This window comes from Sporothrix schenckii (assembly GCF_000961545.1).
Source record: "Sporothrix schenckii 1099-18 chromosome Unknown Cont38, whole genome shotgun sequence".
In the NCBI taxonomy this organism is placed as follows: Eukaryota; Fungi; Ascomycota; class Sordariomycetes; order Ophiostomatales; family Ophiostomataceae; genus Sporothrix; species Sporothrix schenckii.
The window spans coordinates 2,158,906-2,182,973 of NW_015971139.1; the positions used below are offsets into that span (position 1 = coordinate 2,158,906).

Below are 24,068 nucleotides of genomic sequence, written 5' to 3' on the forward strand. Positions count from 1 at the left end.
TCACTGCGTGACGATGCCGCGCTTGGCGTCCTTGGCCGCGAGGCCGCTCAGGCTCGTCTCGGGCGACTGGTGCGAAGGGCGGCCCGCGAGCACGTCGACCACCTCCTTCATGTCGTACCAGTAGGACGCGCGCTGGCGCCGGTTCGGCCAGTCCGTCTCCGTCTCCTCGAGCGTCTCCATCGGCGAGAACACGACGCTGGCACCCTTGATGCCGATAACAGCAGCCGACAGCGGGTCCTTCTTGACGCGGTTGTGCGCGTTGCAGCCAAACGTCTCCAGGTGCTCGATGCACTTGATGGCCAGGCGGGCGGCCCGGCACCGGTCCATGGGCGACGGCACACCGCCCTGCTGGACGTGGCCGGGGATGCTGTCCCGGGACTCAAAACGGTTGTGGGCCTCCTCGCGGATAATGTCGGCAATCAGCTTGGCGCTGTACACGCGGCTCGTCTTCTCGTTGATCAGAATCAGCCGGCCGGCGCGCGACTGGCCCTTGTCGTTGACAAACACCTCCTTAAGGTGCCGCACGTCCGCCGCCAGCATCTCCAGGCTGAGACCCTCCTCGGGCGTGTACACAGCGCTGGCGCCCACGCCCAGGCCGGCCACCGTGGCAATGTAGCCGCACCGTCCACCCTGCGTCTCAATCACAAACACGCGGCGGCGCGTGGCCGAGGCCGACTGCTTGATCTTGTCGCAGTAGCTGACGAGCTCGTTCAGACACGTGTCGGAGCCAAGCGAATATTCGGTGCCCGGCACGTTGTTGGAGATGGTGGCCGGCAGCAGGGCCATGGGGATGCAGAGCGAGGGGAACTCGTTGCGGGCCTTGCGGAGCTGCGACACGGCGTGGAAGGCCTCGAAGCCACCAATGAGGAACAGGCCATCGAACCGGTATTGCTCGACGAGGTTCGCAATCAGCTCCATGCCCGACTCGCTGGGCAGCTCACGGTTGGTGCCAATCTCCGAGCCGCCCTTGCTGGCCCAGCCGTCGACCTCGAGCCATTCAAAGGGCCGCACAGAGCCCATGGGGCTGTCCCCGTGGTGGCGCGAGAACCCGGCAAATCCATTATGAATTGCAATCGGCTCGTGGCCACGCGAGATGCAATAGGCAACACCGGCGCGGATGGCCGCATTCATACCACCGGCGGGGGCGCCGACGTTGATGAAGCCAATTTTCATGCGCTTCTCGCTGGACAGCTGCTTCGCGTCGAGGTTGACCGTCGCCGTCATCATGTACGACTTGTACTGGTCCGAAAACTCCGTGTCCCGCAGGCTCATGGCCTTGTCAAAGTCGTGGGCCTCGATGGCACTCGCAACCGACTTGGTGGCTTGCACGGCCTGCATCAGAGGCTTCCGCACAATCTTGTTCTCCGTGATGGCGATGAAACAGGTCTCGGTTTCGGGCGTCGCCTCGATGACGGCCCGCACTGCCTCGACGCCCTGCAGAGTCGACAACATCCGGTCGTAGGCGACGGCCGTACCGCCACGCTGCACGTGCCCCAGAGTCGTGATCCGTGTGTCGAGAGCGAGGCCCTCCTTGTCCGCGAGGAGCTTGTGAATCATCTCGGGCGTGATGTGGTTACCATGACGGTCGTGCGCGCCTTCGGCGACAATCACAATCGTCTTTCTCTTTCCGAGGTCACGATGCTGTCGCTGGTGTCAATAGCAAGCTTCTTCCGAGATTCCGGGTGGTACAGGGACACAGGCACCCGGTCTTACCTTCTGGATGATGTCGCACATCTCCTCCCGCCAGTTGTCCTTGCGGGGTTTCTCGGGAATGAAGATGAAGTCGGCGCCGGTGGCCACGCCGGCCATAAGGGCCAGCCAGCCGCAATGGCGCCCCATGACCTCGATCACGAAAGCACGCGAATGCGACGAGGCCGTGGCCTCAATGTAGTCGACCATCTCGCAGATGCGGGCGAGCGCCGAGTAGCAGCCAATCGTGGCGTCGGTACCCGATAAGTCGTTGTCGATGGAGCCGACCAGGCCCACAATGTTGAGATGGTTGTAGGGCGCGATCGCGTCCGCGGTCAGCTCCTTGGTGTGGACAAGCTCCTCGAGCAGCGAGGGCCACTCGGCGCGGAACTTGTCGGCGCCCGTCAGCGAGCCGTCGCCGCCACAGATAATGAGGGCGTCGATGCCGTGGAGGATCATGTTCTTGGCGGCCTTCATGCGGCCCGCGCGCTCGTAAAACTCCATACAGCGGGCCGTGCCAATCAGCGTGCCGCCCTCGGACAGCCAGCCGCGCACGTCGTGCCACTCCATCTGGCGGATATAGTCACCGCCACGCACCAGGCCCTCGTAGCCCTCGTAGACGCAAAAGGCATCGCAGCCCAGGTGGATGGCCATGCGGACGCAGGCTCGGACGACGCCGTTCATGCCGGGCGAATCGCCACCAGACGTCATAATGGCAATCTTCTTCCTCCGGGCAACTCCGTCGGGGCCGACAGACGCGGCGGGCACGGTTGTGGACACAAAGCCATTGTTGCTGCTGCCATTCGTCGGCGGGGACGGACTCGCCATCATACACGGGGCCGAGGCGTCGACAGAAAAAAAGGAAGAAGGGGGAGTGAAAAATACGAGGGAGGAGAGTCGACAATGAGATCCGTGGGCGATGAAAGATTCGATGGAGGTGCTTCGCTTGGGAAGAACCAACGCAGATGGAAGGATTGGATGCCAACAGCACGAGTACGTAAAAACAACAGGCGACCACAAGACAAATCAAAACGTCAAAACGTGGTCGGGAAAAAGAAACGAGCAAAGGAGAAAAGAAAAGAACGGATATCGGAAATGCTGTGCTGTTGCGAATGTGGTGATATAATCGAAGGAGGCGGAAAAATAGTATTATTGGGGAAGGTACGATGCAGACAAGGTACGGCGCAGCGAAGAAGGGGCGTCGGACGGTGTAAAAGGAAGTGACGTCGAGGCAGGCAAACCATTGACAGTGAGTATTCAAAGGTTGTATTACAGGCGAGTGAGAAAAAGAGAGCGACTTGGAGTGCTTCTTTTCTTTCACTGGATCGGCACCGGATGTGGGAGCTCTTATCTTATCAGCTGCAGCCAAAAGTGCAACGGAATGGCGGCGGGCAAAGTGTACGACTCGTAGGGGGGCACAGAAGGTGGGGGATGGGCTACAGTGGGGTAATGCCGAAAATCACGCAGGGGAGCAACGAGGAAACCGCGACCAGCGCGCTGTCCACGAGGGGAAAGTGTCGCTGAAATCGGACGCGGCTGCCCTCGAATCCGCGGGATCTGGGGCTTCACAGTTTTTGGCAGGAGGGACGTTAGATCAAAGCCTTTGCACGCGCGACTGGAATGGACACGAACAACGACGTCGGGCCTCCGTAAGCGGCGACACAAGTGGCTTGCTCCCTTTTGGCGGGCGTCTGGGCATGGGCAGTGTCTGAGTCAGGACAGCGTGCCTGTCAAAAACATGGCATCAAGGAAGCAGCCGAGGGTTACTGAGTCAATAGCCTTGACATTCTTTGTCCTCTGTGAAAGAAATCTGTGAAGAGAGTTATAACGTATAGAAGCGTGTTTTTCATTTAAGCCTACGCTTGTTGGTGGGGTATAAAAGGGCCGTTTGTGAGAGTACAAGTACGATTCGAAGGATGAGGAAAACTAAGGGGCGATAGAATGGGAGAGTTAAGGAGAAAGTAGTTGACGTGAAAATTGAAAACAAATACACCGCAGCGAATAGTAATTCAGGACCGCTTGGCGAATAGAAACACAATTCGTTCGTATTTCGTTGATAAGAGATTTGCCAAACCAAAACTGCTTGAAGTGCGAATTCGCACCCGTTTCAGTTGCGTGGTTTTCAAAGTTCTCTCTTGGCACTTTCTTCCCTCAGTGTCCGACGATCCGCCTCCGTCTATTCATTATTTGTAAATCATTTGTGGATATTGTCGTCGTCTTCTCGCGGTTGTATTCCCAGACAGACGTATGCACGCCTCTGTTGCACGATGGACAATGTGCTGGCACTCTGTGTAACAGCAGCCTATTTTGCACAGGCCGTACTCGGCCAGATACTACATCCAGGGAGCATTGGCGGGACCATCCGTGCAGAAGATGATTCTTATTCGTCTTGTTTCGTTGCGGTCGAGAGATGGCAAAGGACCTTTGTCGTGCAGCTCCCGTCTACTTTTGATATTTTTGCAGTGATGAGTCTCTCATTGGCTGGGGAGCTGTAAGTGAAGTAGGTATACGACATACTGTGTAATAAGTTCGGAAGGCACTGTACACACTGTGCGCCACACCCAGCCTCACCCAATGCAACTGCCGCTGCAAGCACAGATCAATGTCAACACCAAGACCCTAAATCGTATCACGAAGCTCCCTCTAGTCCCGTCTTCTGCATCCATGCACGTTTTCGTGGCACATGTCACCGTCCCGCCACGATCTAGTTACCGACTGTGAGCGCGCACACAACGTCGCCCGCCCACCATGGCCGACAACAGGCCTCGTCCGGTAGCTCGACCGGGTGCGGCCTCGACAGCATCGGCATCAACATCGGCATCAACATCGGCGTCTGGAGGACCCCTGGCACCGCCGCCGCCGCCACCGCCGCCTCCACCACCTCCCATCTCCGGGCCCCTGTTTGGCACGCGCGACCCCGTCTTCCGGCCATGGCCGCTGCCGTCGAAGCAGCCGACCAATATTGGCGAGTTTGTGCAGCGGCTGAAGTTCCAGGGGATCGACTTTCGCGATTTGTCGGAGGAGAAGCTGAGGAAGCAGATTGAAAAAGAAAAGGCCGAGGAGGACGAGGAAGAAGAAGAAAAGAACGGGGGAGGCACCACAAAGACGGCAGTGACGACAAAAAGGAAGAGCAGCGACAAGAACGGTGCCAAACGCGACACGTCGCACGACCGGCCACGAAGCATTCAGGAGATGCTCGCGAAGCGCGACGAGATCCTCATGTCGTTGGAGTGAGTTTGTCCTCCGTCCGATGGCTAGTGACAGCGAGTGACAGCGCACAAAAGGTTCCTTTTACTAATGATTCCTCCAGAGCCGCCCTGCAGAGCGGATTGATTGCAGTCGACTTTGTCTCCCTCCTCCTGTCCAAAGACCGCCCGACGCAGGCGCTGCAGACGCTGTCGCCCATCGTCCGCGACAAGGCTGGCATTGGCACCCTGAGCGCCGGCCGCATCGCCAATGCCGCCCAGGCTGCGCGCGCCTTGCAGAGCCAGAACGGCGGCGGAGGCGGTGGGCGCGGTGGCGCCTCGGGTCTGTCCGCGGCCGAGGTGCAGGCGCTCGACGAGACGACGCGTTTCAACGCGCAGCGGCTGATTGAGCACAAGACGGAGTGCGTGGGGTGGCAACTGCTGGCCATGGACCGGGCGTCCGACGTGTTGCGAGCCGGCCGCAAGCGGCTGCGAACCGAGATGCGGCGCGAAGAAAGGTACTGGTCCGAGGTGCTGGCGGTGCGTGATAAAGGGTGGACCCTGTCGCGCATGCCGGGCCAGCGGCGCGTGCTGCGCGTCAAGTTTGGTTTCAGCGAATCCGCGCCGGACCTGCGCGCGCTCAGTTTTGCGCCGCTGCGGCGGGTCAAGAACGGGCAGGTGGCGCTCGACCTGAGCGCGCTGGGTGCGCCGTCGGCGATTGTCGTGACTCTGCGAAAAAAGGGAGCATTGACGACCCACCAGGGTCCCGCTCAGGTTGGCCGCTCGCCGCTGGCAACACGACTGGCGGCGTCGGCGTCGCTCGAGGACCGCATCCTCGAGGCACGCAACACGGTCAACGCCAAGGAGCTGTGGCGGGAGCTCAATCGCGAGGCTCGCCTGATGCTCTCGCACGGCGTCGTGTTCCGGGACGCGGAAATTGTGTTCCCGGCCGGCGCCAACATCGAGGGCGTCATTACCATCGAGCCGCTGTACCATCGGCCGTCGGCCCACACGTCGGCCGCCGAGAAGAAGAAGCGGGAGGCCGAAGCAACGCACGACCCCAAACTCAACGACATCGCGGCGGGCATTTGCACGTCGCTGCAGCTGTTCCTCGCGCACGGTCACCGCGACCACTACCGGCAGCGGTCCTCGCCACAGCCCATCACCGACACGGAACCCCAGCCGCCCATCTACTATATGCTGCGACCGATCGTGGCCAACCTCAAGTATGAAAAGGCCATTCAGCACATCTCGGGCTACCTCTCTGATGTGTGCGGCATCCTGCACGGTCTGGGATTGGACGGGTCGCGCTTCACCCTCTATGAGCGGCCGTTGTCGATGAGCATTGCGCCACCAGGGACTGCTGCACCGCGGCCTGGACAGGCTGGACAGGCTGGACAAGGTGGTCAGCCGGCCCAGGCGGCGCCGTCTGCGTCGGAAGGCTTGTGCAATACATTCCTGGCGCCGCGCGAGTTCTCGTTTGAGTTCACCATCAACCCAGAGGTGCGCATCCTCGTGCGCTGCCGCACGACGGTCGTGCCGCTCAAGGCACAGTACCTCATCCAGCTGCTGCCGCCATCGTCACCAGCGGCGACCGCGAGTCCCCTCGCACCACCCGCCCCGCCGGCGGCCCGCAACCCGCTTTTCGATACGTTCCCGCCCGCCGACAACTACGGCACACTGCGCGACGTGCTCGACTACCTGAGCCGGGCCACGGCGCACGTGCTGGCGGCGCACGCGCGCAAGCTGGCGCGGCAGTGGGAGGACCGGTCCGGGATGGGGACGGCGTGGGCGACGTCGGTGGACGGCATGGAGATCCGGCAGCTCAACAATGCCTTCTGGAAGGTGCGGTTTAGCCTGGTGCCGCAGTCGGCCATCACGGCGCTCGACAAGCTTGTGGCGGTGTCTGAGAAAGGCGGTGGTGCTCCCGCCAAGGAGGAGCCTGTGCCTTTCTCGATTGAAAACGACGAAGACGACTATGTCGACGAGACTGCGCAGGTGGCCGCGGCCGTGGCCGCGGCAGACTTGGGCGGTGACGATGATAGTGACGACGATGGCACCGACAATGGCACCGACAACGTCGTCCTTGACGATGCGACCCAGGACAGAGAGAACGCGCGCAATGTGGACAGTCCGCTAGCGCGGCCCAGCCCGCCCGAGCTGCGTGTGTACGCGTCGTGGCCCATGGAAGAGTCCGAGTCGGCCGTGTACCGCAAATGGGTCTGGAGCAGTGCGAGCCTCGAGGCACACGCGGCCGGCACGCCCGACGATTTGGAGTCTGTTGTCGTGGGTTGCGTCAGTGGCAATCTGAAGCCTATCGTTGGCATCAGGTTAAGATAGGTCGAGACGTGGGATAGGACAATTACGCAGGGCAGCGACTACGATGTTGACGTTGACTTTTTTTAAAAAAACTTTTTTAAACCTATAAACTTGCGTGGCGTCGAACAGGCGGGATAAAAGGCATATTCAGTCATAAAACTAATGAAATTCGATTCAATGGCATAGCGGTCGTTTGCATCATATGGAGAGGACAAGGTACGTGAAGGCATGGGGTGAAAGGACATGAGACAACGGTGGAAACGTGAGCAGACAGAAAAAATATTCAAAACCATCGGAGAACCATAAGTGACCACACGCGGGGCATCGCCGTCCTCCCCCTTACAGCATACCAACCGCCACCAGCATCGTCCCCAGGACCAGGCCCATGAACTTGACGGTCGCCCAGCCCTCGCCAGAACCGCTGCCCAGACCGCCGACGGCCAGAGCCCGTGCCGGGCCGGCGCCGCTCGACGTGCTGCCGCTGTTGCCGTTATTGCCGCTGCTCGTCACCTCCGAGTTGAAAAACGTCGTCGTGCTCGTCAGCCCGCCCGACGCGGCCTCCTCGACCGTGGCCACGCCCGTCGCCGTCACCACCACGCCGCCGGCGCTCGTAAACGTCGTGGTCACGGTAGTAGCCGCCGTGCGGTACGCCCAGCCGTTCTGCGAGCTGCCCCAGAACCCGCCGCCGCCGCCCCAGACGCCGCCACCGCCCCAGCCGTTGCCGCCCCAGCCATCGTCGCCTCCATTTCCGTTTCCATTTCCATTTCCATTGCCGCCATTGCCGCCATTGCCGCCGGGTCCTCCGTTGCCCCACCAGCCATCCGTCGCCCACGGACAGCCCGTGGCCGTAAAGGTCGTGGTGGCACCACTTGCTGGCCAGTGCGAGCCCGACGCAAAGGGCCCGCCCGGTCCGCCGCCAAAGGGACCGGGCCCGCCAAACCCATAGCCGTCGTGGCCCGCCGTGGCCGTGATCGTCACAACACCCGTGCTGCCAGCGGCCTCGCACGTGGAGTAGAGGCTGCAGAGAGCCGACGATACGGACGAGAAGGTGGAGACGGCGGCGGCCGTGGCGGTGGCGCCGCAGCTGGCGCTGAGGCAGCTGGCGACGGGGGGGAAACCGGCGGTGGCACAAAAGGCCGAGGGCGAAGGGAACGACGACGACGACGAGTAGGCCGACGAGAGGCAGGATTTCTGAGAGGGGGGGCAGTTAGACGGGGCGCACTACACATCAAGATCCGAGGGCGTCGAGGGGACGCATGCAAGGAAAAACATACCACACAGGCGGGCGCCCCGTTCCAGAACGGCTGGGCAGCGGCGAGCGCCGGCAGAGCGACGGCGGCCACGGCAGCCGAGGTCGAGAGACTCTTCATGGTTGTGGTGGATGTGGGGGAGGGCGTTCAAGTACGAAGCGATAGGAGGATGGCAGTCGTGTGTTAGTCGTAGAAGAGGGACCAGGTTTGTCCTTACTGTAGGGGTGCAATGTGCAATCCAAGCGCAGATGCGGACGAAGATGTCTTTAAATATAGTGCAAGGCAAGAAGAATACGAGACACGGAGAATTAATCAATGGAAAGAAATGAAGAGGCTGCAGACCGACTGGAAGGCCGGGTTCCGGGGATTGCAATATATCTGGTCAGGCCTTTTGTCGTGACGTACATGGTCGTCTTAGGGGTCTGCATGTGCCACTTATACAGGGAGGGCGTACTTTGGGGGCGTTTATGCGACGTGTTCGTCCAACGATACGCGCGCCACCTTCTTTTCTGGCGCATCGCCATGTATTGTCTCTTGTCTTCGGCACATGGCGGACGCATGTACCGCAGGGCAGGAAACGTCACTGGAGGTCAAAGGATGGTGAGGGATGGTGAAACAATGCGGGACAGCCAGAATGACAACAAAGACACAGGCGAAAGAATAAGCAGCGGAGCAGCGGAGTGACGACGAAAACTGATATCCCGAACCCAGCCTCCTTTTGGTGCACACATCCCTCCGCCGAACGAACCGACTGGCTGGGATTGAGTGGTTGCGTGTGGCATGCATAAAGCGGGAGGCAGAAGACGGGAGGACAGGGCGGGAGTTCCTGCGATCATTGAGTATGAAGGCAGAAAAACGAGTGGCTCGACCGCAGCGGACGTCCTTTTTACCCGGGACCGAAAGGGTCTGCCAGGTGCCCGTTCCGCCCACCGTAACCAGCGAAAAGCAAAACGGCCAGCGATCCTGCAGCCCCAAAAGAGAAATACAAAGGTCTCAGCCTCCGCTGGAAAGCCAAGAGCGCAGAAAATGCGGGTTATAAAATAAGATTCTGTGCTATAGCAGGCAAGCGTGGCGTTGCGCCTGTGTCGTCTCGTTGTGCCCTCGTTTTGCAGGCTGGATTTTCAAGGTGTGCCGCTGGGCCAATGAAGGTGAATTCTCGGCCGCATTTGACTGCATGGAAGCACCTCTGCTGAACAACCTCTGCATGCGTTGGCCCAGTGAATGGAAGAGAAAACCAAGATACCACAGCCAGACCACCCAGCAAGAGTTTGACAAAGCAAAGAATCACTGCCGCGCGTCCCTGCATCATGCAACGTAAGATCGAAAGAGGAGAACAAAAGACAATGGCTAGGAATGGTGAGAGCGACAATGTTGATAGTCAAAGGAGAGACCAACTTCTGACGAGTGACCAAGTCAGTCGGGACCGAGACTACGTGACGAATCGGCTCGATTTACGATAAAAAGAGCAGTGAAGGAGACGTGTGTGTGAGAGGATAGCCTAACCCTTTGTGTGACGATGTAGGAAGGGGAGACGTAAGGCTTACGCCACATGAAGAGGGAAACAAAAGAAAAGAAGAAAAAGAAAAGAAGAAAAAAGAAAAGAAAAGAAAAAAATCACGTAGAAACAGGAGTCTGTAAAAATAAAGCGAAATGGCCAGCAGGGACGACCATGGGGCTGATAATGGCCGTGAACTTTGAATGGGGATGAGGGCTGGTCAGCGTACGAATGAGTGCTCTTTCAATCCTTCTGCTCCCCCATGTCTCACACCTCATTACGGTCGTGGGCGGGGGGATGTCCGTGTCAGACGGCGAATCCTGACTCGTCATCGTCAGCTCGCACAGCGGCGCAACAAGACGACGGCGGCCGTGAACCGACGGTACAGACAAAGAAAAACTGCATACGACGACAGACACGCGTCGTGCGGCTTTGCCACATGATTTCTTTGCTGTTTTGGTCTAAGAAAGTGATTCATCTTTCATGGCAACTTGTCATGGTCGTTGTATGTTCACTCGATACATTGCTGGCAGCGAGCAAAACTGTCTCATAAAACTGGCTATGAATAAAAGACAGAGTTATTTACGTATTTCGTTTTTAAATTTCCTTGATTTATTTCATTTTTTTAAAAAAAAGAAATTAGACAAACAATTTTTTTCAATTTTTTTTCTCTTATTTTATGGAATCGTATATGTGACCTTATACCTGAAACAAACGTTGAAAAACTAAAATAAACGATCCGATCCTTGCTTTCCCTCGCATTTGCCAGCCTTGTCGCACAGTCCACGCACAGCATCTGTAAAATACCGTTAACATAGGCATGCGAACCACGTGCTCTGCCTTCAACACCCAACCTCCTCTCTCATGCCCAGACCGAAACTGTCTAGTCCTATCTTGCTGGGCTTTCTGCCACGTCTCTCCTCTGTCCTTCCCGCAAACACCCTCCCCTTCCGTGGCGGCACCCTGCAGAGCTCTCAAAAAATGCTGACAGAGGAAACCTCATTGTCTATAGAGCCTACGCCTTGGGCCCGGACGAGCAATCAGGCCGGCCGGGTAGCACGGGCATCTTGACGGGCGTCGCGGACGTCGCCTTGGGCGTTCCCTGGGGCGATGTGCTGGGCTTTGCGGGAACCGCTGGGACCACAGACGGCTGTGCGGCCGCCTTTGTGGGTGTTCCGGGGGCCTCCTTGGCCTCCTTGGCCTTTGTCTTCAGAGGGCCCATGGCCAGCGCGTCAGGCACCTTCGTCGCAGGTGTCTTGGGCGCGGTGTCTTCCAGCGGAGACTTGGGCGAGCTGCGGGTGGGTGATGTTTCCTGCGAGAGGGTGCTGGACGACAGCGACGAGCGCCCCGGCGGCGTGGCGCTCCCACTGGACATGCGTGAGCCGGTGGAGGGCGACGGGCTGGTGCTGTCGTTGGAGACAGCACGAGCACTGGAGGCAGCGGCAGCGGCGGCGGCGGCGGCGGCAAGCACAATGGGGCTAAGTGGCTGGCCGGGCGTGGCTTTCACGTTGACGCTTACCTACGGTGAGGGTTAGCCGTATGTATTGTGAGCGAGAGACAAGACACTTTGTGACGTACCCATCTCGGTCTGCCCTGTGTGGGCGATCCGGCAGGCATTGTAGTTGTTTGGTGTGAGGTTGGAAGCAGCTTTGTCGGGACTGTAGATTGTATTTGCTTGGTGGTCAGAAAAAAAAGGGACAAAAGAAGATTGAGTTTGTACTTGGAGACGGCGATATTTATACATTTTGGAGACGCGGATTCGAGTTGGATCAAGTGAGGCGATTCACATATTGACGAGATCATACTCCTGTGACAAGAAGTCGTGACGGACGAAACGATGCTGTGATCGCACTCCATCTTGTCACTGATTTGAAATGGCCGTTACTAGACTCTGGCTGTGAAGACGTAGTGACTGCACATGCCACGAGTCAGTGATCATGGTTTGGCCGATATGTTATGGATGGTGGCTACAATTGATGCTGCCTGCAAAGTGCTTACACAATGTACTGGGATTGGACGCTTGCATCACGGATACTCTGACTCGAAATACAATTCACCTAGTCATTCAGCATGAAGTGTACGAACGGCAACTCACAAGAGGCTGAGCTGTGCTGTAGACAAACGTATACGCAGTATGTCTGTCTCTACTTTCGTCTCCATCGCATCGCTGGCCATGGTGCGAACAACAAATTGGTCCCGGTCTGAGAGCAAGGACGCGATGGCCAGACGAGGAGAAAAACAGGCAACAATTCCCGAGACAAATGAGCAGTGGACACTAAAGAACATATCAATTTCTCTACACTGTTGGATCCGCAAACGCTGTTCGTGACAGCCGAAAAACGTCCGTACAAAGAATGATCCAGCGATCAACGCGGTTCTGGCATTCTGGCGGGACCATGCACGCCCGCTCATTTGTCCCTCGCTCACCCCCCTATTATTACCACTCGCTTCTATAAAAGCAGTGAACAAGAAGGTAAAACAATAAAACATTCGGTGCCAAAAATATAAAAACCATCTACCAGGATAAAGTACAACAAAAAGCCCTTCTTATGAAATCCCCCCAAAAGACACAGAAAACCAGTTGTGTAGAAGGGAGGGACAAAAAGCAGAAGAAAAGAATGAAACATTTGCGTATCGATGCAAGGGGCGGCAAAGGGGTAACGAGATGGGAAGGACTCGTGTGAGAAGAAGACACAAACAAAAGAAGGTTGAAACAAGACCAAGAACCAGACACACAAACGCAACGCTCTTACGGACTCTTTCTTGAGTTGCTCGATTTCCCCATGACGCTGGACACATCGTTGGCGATGGAGGACCCGGCATTGTCGGCAACACCCCATGGGTCTTGCATGGCACCAGAGGACCATGCTTGGTATTCCTGTTGCTTTTGCTGTTGTTTTTCGTGGTGTCTCTGCTGTCTCTGCTGTCTCTGCTGTCTCTGCTGTCCCTGCTGTCCCTGCTGGATATAGTAATTGGGAAAGGCCAAATGGCCCGGAAAGGCTCCAGGTGCCGACGTGTAAGAGGTACCACCGGGGTGCAAGTAATTTTGCAGATAAAATTGCTGCTGCAATTGTGGAAGGGGGGACTGAACATGAGGGATCGTGTGGTGCTGGCTGTGCTGGCCGGGGTGTGAATTGTGACGCTGCAGGTAACGCTGTGGGTGAAGGATGCGATGCTGGGTAAACAAGTTTTGGTGATGCCCGTAGGACTGCGGGGGTGTACCGAAACCGGCCGGGTTGTTGCGGCCACGGTGCCGGCGGAGGCGCTGCTGGCCTTGGTCTTGGTGCTGATTCTGCTGGTGATTCTGATGCGGATGCTGGTCCTACAACATCGTACCATAGGTCTCGTCGGCGCCGGTATCCAGCGGCACGCCGAAGGTGTCATTTGTCAGCGGCTTGCGAGGACTGCTGCTGCCACCACCGCCGCCTCCAGGCTTCTCGCCCTCGTCAGCAGCGGCCGGGCCCGTTTTCCGGTGCCGGAACGTGAAGCCAACAAACAGGCCCTTGCCCATGGACTCCTCCCGGTCCGCCATGGACTCCAGCGCCGTCTGCTTGTCGTGCACCTCCTTGTACTTGGCCATGTCGGCCTCGTTCGTAAAGTCGTCAAAGTAGCCGGCGTCGGTCTCCGAGTCGAGCTCCGGCACAAACGGCGCCTTGCTGGACCGCAGCGTCTCCCACTCGACTTCGGAAAAGTAGTGGTGCTGGTAGATGTCGTCGATGCGCGAGAAGCGCTTCGACCGCGCGTTGATGCACGTGGTGATAAAGTTCCACGTCCGGTTGCTCAAAAAGTAGTTGGGGTCCTCCCACACCGGCCGCTTGAGCACGTCGCGCCAGTGCTTCAGGTTGCGCCACGTCTCGTCGGGCGTCGCACCCGCAAACGGAGGGAAACCCGTCAGCGCCTCAAACAGCATGCAGCCCAGGCTCCAGTAGTCGACCGTGAAGTCGTACTCTTCGCCCCGCAGCACCTCGGGGGCCATGTAGTCCGGCGAGCCCACAATGCTCTTGGCGTAGTTGGTGTCCTTATCACGCATCGTCCGGTAGCCCTCGCGACGCTCGGCCATGGTGCGCTGCTCCATCGGCTTGCCAAACGGAACCGACGTCTCCGACGCCTGCTCGAGGCGCACGCGCATCGACTCAATCTTGGCCGGTGCGAGGAAACCGGCCGCCAGACCGAAATCGGTCAGCTTGACGTGGCCGGTCGAGTCGACCAAGAAGTTCTCGGGCTTGAGATCACGGTGAATGTAGCCCAGCTGGTGCAGGGCATCCACGGCGCAGAACATCTCGGCAATGTAGAAGCGGGCGTGGCGGTTGGAGAGGACACCCGTGTTGTTAAGCAGCGTCCGGAAGTCGCCGCCGGGCACGTATTCCATCGCCAGGTAGATGCTGGCTTCGTCCTGGAAGGAGTAGAGCAGGCGCACCAGCCACTCACTCTTGGCCGTGGTCAGAATGTCGCGCTCTGTCAGCACGTGGCGCACCTCGTCGAGCTTGAACAGCAGCTTCTTGCTCATCACTTTGAGAGCGCAGACCTCGCGGGTGTCCTTCTTCTGCGCCAAAAACACCTGGCCGTAGCCGCCCTGGCCGACCTGCGTCAGGATCTGGAAGTCCCCGTGACGCAGGCGGATGCGGCGCTTGCGGAGGTTGGCCCGCTCGCGGCCTGTGTACTTGTGCCACATCTGGTGGTACGTCGCCTCGTCGGTTTCGGGGGGTGCAGGGATCTCGGACTTGAATGCGTTGAGGCGGCCCTGGCGGGACCCCACGTAGGTCAGCAAGTCAAAGTAGTAGTCGAGGAAGTAGAGCTGCGTCACATTGACGAGACGCCGCACGTTGGGCCGCTTGAGGATCTCGAGCTCCTCGGGCGTCAGGCCGCGCGAGGTGTTGAACTTCTTGACGTTGGGTGTGTTGGGCCGCTCGCGGGTGGGCTGCTGGTAGAGCTCGTGCCGTGAGGCGGCGGCATGGCCCTGGTGGAGTTGCTGTTGCTGCTGCTGGCTGGCCGCGTCGATTGGCACCGGCAGACGCGTTGAAGGTTGCAGGTTTTCCTTGCCCTTGTGCTCCGAGGACGCGTCCGCACCCGCACCGGCACCCGCACCGGCATCGACTGTTGCCAATGCGGTTGAGGCGGAGGACGTGACGCCCACGTGTGTCTCGCCCTTGTTGCCGATGGCCTTGTTCTCCTTGTTGGCAGGTGAAACAGCCGACTTCTTGTGGACGACGCTATCATCGATGGCAAATGGATCTTCGAGGAGCTGCTGGTGCGGCTGCAGGCTGTTGCCCTTGGAGGGCGACAAAGGCTGGCTGGACCCAGTCGTAGGGGTGTTTGTGTTGTTGGAGGCACTGCCCGCGCCCGACGTCTGCGGCCGGCCGAGACGCACAGCGTTGTCAAAGAGGCTTGGGATGGGCACGATGATGTTGCTCTGTTTCGGCCCGCTGGCCAAGCCGCTGTTGTCCTGTGCGGTCCCAACTTCGTACGCGCCCGGTGGTAGCGTCTTTTTGCTCGGGCTGCCCTGGGGCGTGCTTGTGGGTGTGAGGAAGTTGTTCTTGGTCGGTGTCTCGGGACGCGAGACGGCCGTGTTGGCCCGGTCGAGGAGATTAGCCATGAAGCTGGCCATGTTGTCGATCGATGTGGACAAGTGCTGAGGAGGACAGAGGGGATGTTTGGAGGCAAGAGACTCGATACGAGTACGTCGGAGCCGAGAGAGAGAGACAGACGTGAATGCAAAGGAAACAAAAGAGAGCGACAATGATGAAAACGGTGAAGGAGAGAGGAGCAAAAGAAAAGAAAACACGACGAGGAAAAGGGTCGGCTCGGGTTTGCTTTGCTACTTGTCGTTTCTTAGGCACGGCTCAAATGGGGCGAGCTTTTGCCAAAGAATGCGCGGTTGTCCCGAGCAAGAAAAGCGAACGAAAGAATGTCGATGAAAGTGGAAATGGATAGACAGTGCAGCAGTCCGTGGCCGTCGTCGTGCTGCTGTGAATGATATAGCGACTGCTCTTCGACGTTGGGCCTACAGAAATGGCGTCGCTATGGAGCACAGAAGAGGGAAGGAGTGGAGGAAGGGGACCCAGAAAAAAATAATGGGAAAAACAACAATCGGGAAGGCACGATTGGGCATTGGGCTCCTCTGCATTGTCGGAGACGCGCAGGTGCTGGCGGGGAGCTGTCCGGTTTGGCGGGCGCAATTGCCCCACTACACACAAATCCACAGTTGCCCCAGCAACGATCGTTCCATCCTGTTTCGCAAATCGCGACGGGTGAGTCCCGAGGTTGGCTGCTTCTTTCCAATTTAGGACGACCGGCGGTCTTTTTTCTCATGCCTTCAACGCAAAGGACTTTTGCCAGTGGCTGGGCACCAGCGCATACAAGTTTAATTACGTTGTATTATGTATGGAACGCCGTACTTTCTCACTCGAATGTCTCCAATTTCAAGGCCGCCGCTCATGGCACAAAATGCATCCCGATTGAGTAAATGCGCTTCTCGTAGTGTCCGGAGAGACGGCTCAATTGCTATCCTGGTATTAAATTATCGCTTATCGTCATCCTAATCATGTCTATGCTATGTGAATTGTGTTTTTGTGAGTCCGCGCTGCCTGTTCCAATGACCAATCAATAATTATGCGAAATATGAGATACGAAGAAGGAGACCCAAGCTGCCAAACGCCAACCCCTACACATCATTCCAGTGCCGCCGGCTGATGATGACTGGCCGTGCCGGGTCCCAGGGCCCGTAGATCTCGTTCTTGTACTTTTGCAAACCAATCAGCCACCAACTGCAACCGCCCATCGCGACAGCCGACAGCAGACAGGCGACGACCATGCCGGCCGTCGCACCGCGCCAAGGGAGGCCGTCGCTGGGCTCGGTCAGTATGATGCCGACACCGGCGCCGGCGCCGAGGACGAGCAGGACGGTGAGGCCGATGTGGTATTGCCAGCTACGGTGGCGAGCATAGCGCCGAAAGACTGGAAACAGACCAAAGACCTCGATGCTGAACAGGGTCAGACTGAACACCTGGCCGGTCGAGGGCAGGCGGCTGGCGAGGACGGTGGAGGCCATGAGGGCGGCATTGGTGGAGAGGGAGGCGACGGGGAACTTGTGGGCGCCGACCCAGACGCCCGAGTAGTCGAAGAAGAAGATGTTGATGGTGAGCAGCCAAAAGGACATGGCCCAGATGCTGTCGGAGGACGTGGAGCGCGTGAGCGACTTGAGGATGGGCGACAGGCCGAGGAGGGTAAAGTAAATGAGCACGGCAGACTTGATCGTAGCAATGCGGTGATGGCCACGGCCACCACGCACAGGCGTCAAAGGGCGTCGCGGTGGCGGGTAGCGCGGTGTTGCTGGTGTGATCGGCACATGGTGCTCGGCTCCTGCTGCAGAACGACCGTGCGAGGAGGCTGGTCGATGGGAAGAGGAGGCGGCAGGGCCGCTTGTCGTGTTGCTGCCGTTGCTGACTTGGGATAAACTGCTGGAGTGGCCCACTGGCTGCCACGAGCTGCTGGTGCTGGTGCTTGTGCCTGTGCTTCTGCCGGTGCCAACACTTCCGTTCCCGTTGCCGTGGCCGCTGACGTTGCTGTTGGCATATGGTGCGTGGCCTTTGCCGCTTCCCACGCGGCTGTGGCGGGTCGACATGTCGAGAAAACTTGTCGAGCTGTTTGTGGACGTTGCTAGGCTGGGCGTCGTATCGACAGTCGACGCCTCGGAGTGCTTGGACAGCCGGCTGGCGGATTGGCTCGAGGGTGCCGAGTGCGGCGCAAGCGAGGACATTGGCGGCGATTGGTCGCCACTTGCGGCACTTGTGGCACTGGCCACACTGGCCACACTGGCCACACTGGCCACACTGGCGGTACCCCCGTTGCCCCGCCGGCCCATGCGCTGCCCGTTGGGACTGGGGAAGCCGTCCAGATCGTTGCGGCTGGGGGCTCTGCTGCTGTTGCCAACGTAGTCGTCGTCGTCGTCCAAGCCCTCGGCCTGTCGCTCCTGCTGCTCCTGCCCGGCCCACCATTCCCACAGAAGCCAGCCCATGCACGTGGCGATGCTGCCCCAGCCGACCACGGACACAGGACTGACGCGGTCCTGGGCGATGCCGACGAAGCAAATGACAAAGATGATCACCGAGCACACGTGTTGCACTATGACCGTGGAGTCGGCGACGAGCGGCCAAAAGTCGTACGGTTGCAGGCGTGGGTTGCGCTGGAGATTTTCGAGAAAGGTGGCCTGGTCGGTGTAGTTGTCCGGGTACGACTGCTTGACCCAGAGCAGTTTCTTCCACGTGCGTCGTCGCCGCCGCCGGCTGCGGCTGCGGGCTTCGCCTGTTCCTCCGCCGCCTCCGCCGCCTCCTCCGCCACCACCACCGCCCAAACCGCTCATCACGCCCGACGCAGACCGTCGCAGATTGCTGCTGCTGAGTCCACCGGGTCGTAGCAACTGCCGTGCGCTAAGGCGCGACTCGTGCGGCAGCTCGCTGCCCGAGACATTGCTGCTGGCAGCAGCTGCGTTGCTGCTGTTCTTCGTACTGTTGTTGCCACTGTTGTTATTCCGTGCGGCGTTGCGGTCCCATGGCGGTGAGACGGATGTGTAGAAGGCGTCTTCCGGAGCGAGGTGGTACGGGTCGGCGCGCCGGCTGGTCGCTGCCGACACGGGAGCCCATGGCGGCCTGGACGCCGAGGCGGCGGCCGATTGTAAGGAAGCCGGGAGCGTAGAGGATCGTGTCAGGCCAGGAAAGGGGCCGTCAAAGTCGGTAGAGAGGGCTGGGAGAGCAGCCTTCTGTCCCGTCGGGTGGGAGGAGGAGGATGACGATGTGGTTGTCGGTGGTGGTTGCGCAGGTTGGGATGGTTTTGCGGAGGAGGTGTGGACAGCCGTCGCTTGGCCATTTGGCCGCCCTGGAGGCAGGGAGAAGACAGAGGAGTCTGCGGCTGTCATTGTGTTGAGAAGCGGGGGAGTTGAGAGGTGTTTCAAAATCGAAGTGAGCGTGGTGTGTGGCCTCTTGTCGCGATTGGAGTGCGGGAGAATGGCGTGGGAGGAGAGATGGGCCTTGCGAAGGGGACGAGACGAAACGGACGACCGATGCCGCGAAAAGGAGTGTCACCGTTCTTCAAACGACGTAAACAGTGGGAGACGAGCCCACGAGGGCGGTTGTGGCAGGAGCGCAGGTGTGACCTGCCGTGCAGGCATAGTCGTGATGTGGAAAGACAGAAAGGAGGAAAGGCGACGGAGAGGAGGACCTGCCCAATCTGGCAAATTGTCTCCGCTTTGTCCATTTGGGACGAGTCGAAACAGTGCACTTCAAGACGACGGCGCGCGCTTATCGATAGGCTCGTTCTTAGCGTGGTGCTTGAATTGCGGCTAATTACGTCGGCGCTCAATGGGTCACTGGAAACAGGAACTCAAGGCTCGTAATTTAGGGGTTTAGCCCGCCTCGAGCCCGCTTGTCAGAAGGGCTGAGATTACCGGTCCGAAACTGACAGTTCAAAGGAAAACGATAGAAGCAAGACAAAAGACGAGCTGCCAACATGCCACGGCATCTATTACCATCACATGCCATTTGTATGTGAAACATAGTTTTCGTCATTCATCCTATCTGATTTCTACAAACTGGGCTTTTCATTAAACAACCACTTCCCACGAGTATAATACTATCCACATACGATCAAACATGTTCATACGCAATTTTATGAAGATAACGTAAAGTTAATACAGAAATAAAAGTATAAATTCACTTCGTATCCTGATTCCATGATTAGATACCGCGTCGGGTTGTGGATAGTAGTAATATGTTCAAGTGTTGGGTGCGTCTGTCGAGCACAGTCTAAATATTCCAAAAACAACAAGGAACGATAAAATCCACACTCGGGGGTATCCCACAGGTTCTACTGTTGTCTAAACGTGTCCGACAACCGGCACACAACGCGGACAGGAAGGACGCAAACGCAACACATGCAGGAAAAAAAAAACATAAAAAAAAAAAAAACATAAAAACTCCCAGCATATCATCAGATCGTCCCCTGCCCTGGATATCAAATAGGTAAGAAAAGTAAAGGACGCAAAAAAAAAAAAATAAGAAAACCGCCCCAAGTTTATGGGCATGTCAGTCGTCATGTATCATCCCCTCGTCTGTCGGCCCCAAAGGTGTAGCAAATGAGAGGAAGGAAACGATGAGGTTGATGTGCAAGAAAGACATTACCAAAAAAAAAAAAAAAAAATAGTACACAAATCAGGCAAGATTAAAGACTCATGGTGAGCCACTCCCACTCCTGTGGACCGCCCGCCGAGCCACCAGGTGTCATCATCGAGCCGCCCGAGGCCGCAGGGCCCATGCCGATCATACTGGGGCTGACAATCGGGCGCTGTGTGACACCGAAGGCATTGGCGAGGCCCAGATTGCTGGTGTGCTTATCCAAAAAGTTGAGGCCCGTGCTGGCGCTCATGGACAGCGCTGACGCGTCGTTGGAGCCCGTCGAGTTGGCGGGGCTGTCAATGTCCATGATGCTGCTGCCGCCGAGGCCGACGTCGCTGGGCGTGACTGCCATGGACTGGTTTTTGTTGTTGGTGGTGTTGGTGGCGTTGGCAGTGGAGCTACTGGAGTTTATATTGCTGACGCTCTTGCTGTGGCGGCGCTGGCGCTTGGACGTGGTGGACGACGACGACGACGACGCGGCAGCGAGAGCACGCGGCAGGGACGCAGCACCAGGACCGGGCGTGTTCTTGGGCGGCGCCGCAGCAATGGGCACGACACCCTTGCCGCCACTGACCGAACCAGAATAGCTGGCCGGTGTGCTGCCGGCTGTGTTGCCGCCGTTTCCGCTGGAGGGACTCTCGCTGTCGTTGATGCTGCCGGCGCGGTTGAGCTGCGAGGGCGGTGTCGTGACACTCGACGACGCAGCCGCGGCCGATTGGATAGTGACGTTGGACGACGAGGCCGTGGCGGTCATGGACAGCGTCGAGTTCTTGCGGGTGCTGGAAACCGATGCGCCGCCCTTCTTGCCAGACCGGGTGCTCGTGCCGCCCACGGGAAGACTGGCACCCGAGCCACGGTTGCGCTTCTTGATCACATCCGTCTTCAAGCTCAGCGGGCGGACGACGCCGTGCAGCTTCAAGAACAGACCACAGGCGTTGCACAGCGGCTGGCCTTCGGGGTTGCGGCGCCACAGCGGCGTGGTCTGCGTGAAACAGTTGGTGCACGTTGTCGGGGCCGACGACTCGCCCTGGGCCTGCAAGTTGGTGGACGAGCCGTGCTTGGAGCCAGGCATGGGCGGCGTGGACGGGCGGCTGGGCGCCACGGAGCTGTAGCCCGACGCGTGGCCACCCAGGTCGTTGGGCGGCGAATTGGGGTTCGACTGGCCCATCAAGTCAAAGCCGCCCGAGATGCTGCCGGCGCGGTTGACGTTGGGCGTCGAGGCCGTGCGGGGCATCTTCTGCTGGCGGCGGTCAGCGGTGGTGGACGCGCCGCTGATGCTGCCGTTGCGGAAAGATTGCGACTGCGAGCGCGTGAGGCTGCTGGCGCCGCTGCTGTTGTGGTTGGTGCCGGTGGCGTTGATGGAACTGCTGCTACCGTCCCACTCCACCGTGTTCATGTCACTGAAATCGTTGGTGGTGGTGCCGCCAATCGTGACCTGCTTGCGTGGCGGGATGCCACCCGGGTAGCGTGCCGCCTGGGTGCTGAACTGGCCAGGAAGAGACGCGTCCCAGCCAAGGTTGCTGCCGTTGCCCACCGAGCCAGGGCCACCGCTGCTGCCGTCCATGCCAGGGTCGTCCATGCCGGGCGAGTATTCGCCGCTGCTCATGGTCATGTTGCGGTCAGCAAACGCGCCCGCCTCCTCCTCGTCGGCATCGGAATCGGCGCCAAACGAAAACATGTTGTCGCTCAACAAGTTGTTGCTGTTGGAGAGGCCCGGGGACGGAGCCGACACCTGGGCATCGTGGTGCTGCTGGTGGAAGACCTGCGTCGGGTCGATGTGGCTAAAAGAGGTCGAGAAGCCCGACACGCTCTCGGGGCCCGTGGTCGACATGGAGCTCGGCTGGAAGATGCTGTTGCCCGCACTGCTGCCGTACATGAGCGGGTTTGCCGAGTGGCCTGCAGTCGTCGTGATACTGCTGGCGATCGACGACGAGATGGCACTCGTGGTCGAGGGGGCACCCTGGCGGAAGCCCTGAGGACCACGCTGGGGCTGGCCGCGGATGTCCATGGCGCCAAAGTAGAAGCCATCGCCATTGGGCCCGCCGACACTGCCGTCGTTGAGCGGGTGCGGGGTCGAGGCGGTCGAGTGGTAGGCCGAACCGGGCGGAGAGTAGTAATCAGCCGTCGTGGGGATGGACGACGAAGGCATGGATGGGCCACTGTTGCCGTACAGGTTGGAGAAGAGGCCATGGTTGACCATGGGCGACGAGGAGGGCGAAATGCAGAATTGCTGCTGGAACGGGCCAGCCGAGGTCAACAGGCCATCATTGTCCATAAAGGAGTCCAGAGGGAAGGGGATGCCGTTCGGCGTGGGGTGGTCGCGGTTGGTGAGACCATTCGAGATGGTGTGGTCCAGAGCGTAGTCCTGAAGGTCCGGGTCGACATCCAAGTCGGCCGTGCTGCCAGAAGCCGGCACATGGGGCGAGAAGTTGGCAGGCCGTTTCCGTGTCTGAGTTGTTAGTTTGAGTTTGGGTCCAGGGCCTTGGTAGGAAGAGGGGTGGGAAGTGGGAGCTGGAGCTGGTGGAGGTGGAGGAGGAGGAGGACGCACCCGACGGTCGTCGATGCTCGTCTTGCGGTGATGGCGGGTGACGTAGGCAAACTCGTCCTGGCCGACCTGGTGCTGGGCGACGGGCACGCTTTGGGGAACAAACGACTTTCCAGACTCCCGGCGGGACTTGATGGGGATGGCGCCGGCGACGGCATGACCCGACAAGTGGCGGTCCTTGCTGCCGGGAATCATCATGCCACCAGCAGCATCCGGGGTCAAAGCTGTGACGTCGGCGGACGACGCCACGTTGCGCGGGTCGATGAAGTCGTCCATGCTCATGTGGTCGCTGGATGACCCGGGCACGCCGTAGGCGGACTGCTGCTGGTTGTTGCTCTTCTGGAACAACATGCTCTGCTCGCTGGACTTGCGCAGCTGGGCGATGCCGCTCGGGGCGTTGGCCACAGGGGCGGCCTTCGAAGGCGGGGGCCTATGACAAGATGATATCGGTTAGTAATGTGTTATCGTGACGTGGAGATCTTTTACGTTTTGTTCTCTCATTGAGTCCTGCACAGGGAGGATTTCACTCACATTGTGGGCTGGGCCGACTTGAGCTTAACGTGCATCATGCGCCATGTCAGGTTCTCCATGCGCTCCATGTTGGGCAACTGCTGCTTCGTTTTGGAGAAGAAGCGCCAGATCTCGGTGGCTAGAGGGTCCTGCTTCTGCATCTCCTCGGGGCTGCCGGGCGTCGCCGACGTCTTGCTACCGCCGGCACCCCGTCGCAGATCGGCAAACACATCGTCGCGCGTCAGACGGCTCTGGGCCGACTGAAACAATGTATCCACGTCCAGGCCCAGACGGCCAGCGGCGGACGGACTGGTGGGCGGTGCCACGGCATCCACGGGGTGCGACGGCGCCATGGTCGAAACCGACGTGTGCATGTCAGCCATGGCACCCATGTCACCAAAGTCATGCTGCTCGAAATGGTCACTGGGGAAATCGAGGCTGAGGTTGTTGTTGTTGTGATGGTGGTGGTGGTGGTTGTGTTGCTGGCGCTGGCCAGGCGGCCCGTGGACCGCACCAGGACCACCCGTTGGTCTACGGGGAAAGCGGAAGTCGTGCTCTGTTGTTGTGGTGTTCATGCTCATCATGGGACTCGACGTGCCATGCGGCGACGTCGTGCCGGCGCCCATCATGGCGGCCAGCCGTGAAGAAGAGGAGGAAAAAAAGAAAAGAAAAACAAATGCAGCACAGTCAAGCAGACGTCCAACTACAACAATGCAATTGTCTGGCTCGGCCGACGACTGTCTTCGTCGTGCGCCGCGGAGAAGTCGAGTCCGAACTCAATGCCGGGTCGCTGTGTCGGGACTGATTCCGAGAGAACGGGGGGGCGGGGAGCGTGTGTGGGTGGGAGATCCAAGGAGGGTCCTCCGGAATGGCGACGATACTAGTCGATGCGAAACGACGTCGCAAAAA

The 24,068-nt window shown here is 59.0% G+C and overlaps 7 protein-coding genes across 7 annotated transcripts; 1 reads left to right on the forward strand and 6 right to left on the reverse strand.

Moving 5' to 3' along the window:
- On the reverse strand, window positions 1-2,517 carry SPSK_05960 (6-phosphofructokinase; the record flags this gene model as incomplete). The annotated part of the gene is made up of 2 exons (XM_016732668.1): window positions 1-1,647; window positions 1,714-2,517. The coding sequence occupies 2 exons, from the start codon at window positions 2,515-2,517 to the stop codon at window positions 1-3; spliced, it is 2,451 nt and encodes an 816-aa protein (XP_016592403.1).
- Window positions 2,518-4,437: 1,920 nt separating this feature from the next.
- SPSK_10680 (RNA polymerase 2 mediator complex component) lies at window positions 4,438-7,214 on the forward strand (the record flags this gene model as incomplete). Its single annotated transcript, XM_016737001.1, has 2 exons — window positions 4,438-4,919; window positions 5,000-7,214. 2 exons carry the CDS (start codon window positions 4,438-4,440, stop codon window positions 7,212-7,214), a joined length of 2,697 nt encoding a protein of 898 aa, XP_016592404.1.
- A 318-nt stretch (window positions 7,215-7,532) lies between these two features.
- On the reverse strand, window positions 7,533-8,563 carry SPSK_10681 (uncharacterized protein; the record flags this gene model as incomplete). Its single annotated transcript, XM_016737002.1, has 2 exons — window positions 7,533-8,384; window positions 8,468-8,563. The coding sequence occupies 2 exons, from the start codon at window positions 8,561-8,563 to the stop codon at window positions 7,533-7,535; spliced, it is 948 nt and encodes a 315-aa protein (XP_016592405.1).
- Window positions 8,564-10,953: 2,390 nt separating this feature from the next.
- Window positions 10,954-11,555, reverse strand: SPSK_06639 (uncharacterized protein; the record flags this gene model as incomplete). The annotated part of the gene is made up of 2 exons (XM_016733340.1): window positions 10,954-11,457; window positions 11,517-11,555. 2 exons carry the CDS (start codon window positions 11,553-11,555, stop codon window positions 10,954-10,956), a joined length of 543 nt encoding a protein of 180 aa, XP_016592406.1.
- A 1,132-nt stretch (window positions 11,556-12,687) lies between these two features.
- SPSK_05925 (cell cycle protein kinase DBF2) lies at window positions 12,688-15,543 on the reverse strand (the record flags this gene model as incomplete). The annotated part of the gene is made up of 2 exons (XM_016732633.1): window positions 12,688-13,217; window positions 13,275-15,543. 2 exons carry the CDS (start codon window positions 15,541-15,543, stop codon window positions 12,688-12,690), a joined length of 2,799 nt encoding a protein of 932 aa, XP_016592407.1.
- A 1,056-nt stretch (window positions 15,544-16,599) lies between these two features.
- Window positions 16,600-18,849, reverse strand: SPSK_06009 (phosphatidylinositol glycan, class C; the record flags this gene model as incomplete). Its single annotated transcript, XM_016732717.1, has 1 exon — window positions 16,600-18,849. One exon carries the CDS (start codon window positions 18,847-18,849, stop codon window positions 16,600-16,602), a length of 2,250 nt encoding a protein of 749 aa, XP_016592408.1.
- Window positions 18,850-20,150: 1,301 nt separating this feature from the next.
- Window positions 20,151-23,785, reverse strand: SPSK_05855 (GATA-binding protein, other eukaryote; the record flags this gene model as incomplete). Its single annotated transcript, XM_016732564.1, has 2 exons — window positions 20,151-23,079; window positions 23,181-23,785. The coding sequence occupies 2 exons, from the start codon at window positions 23,783-23,785 to the stop codon at window positions 20,151-20,153; spliced, it is 3,534 nt and encodes a 1,177-aa protein (XP_016592409.1).
- Between the last annotated feature and the right edge of the window lie 283 nt (window positions 23,786-24,068).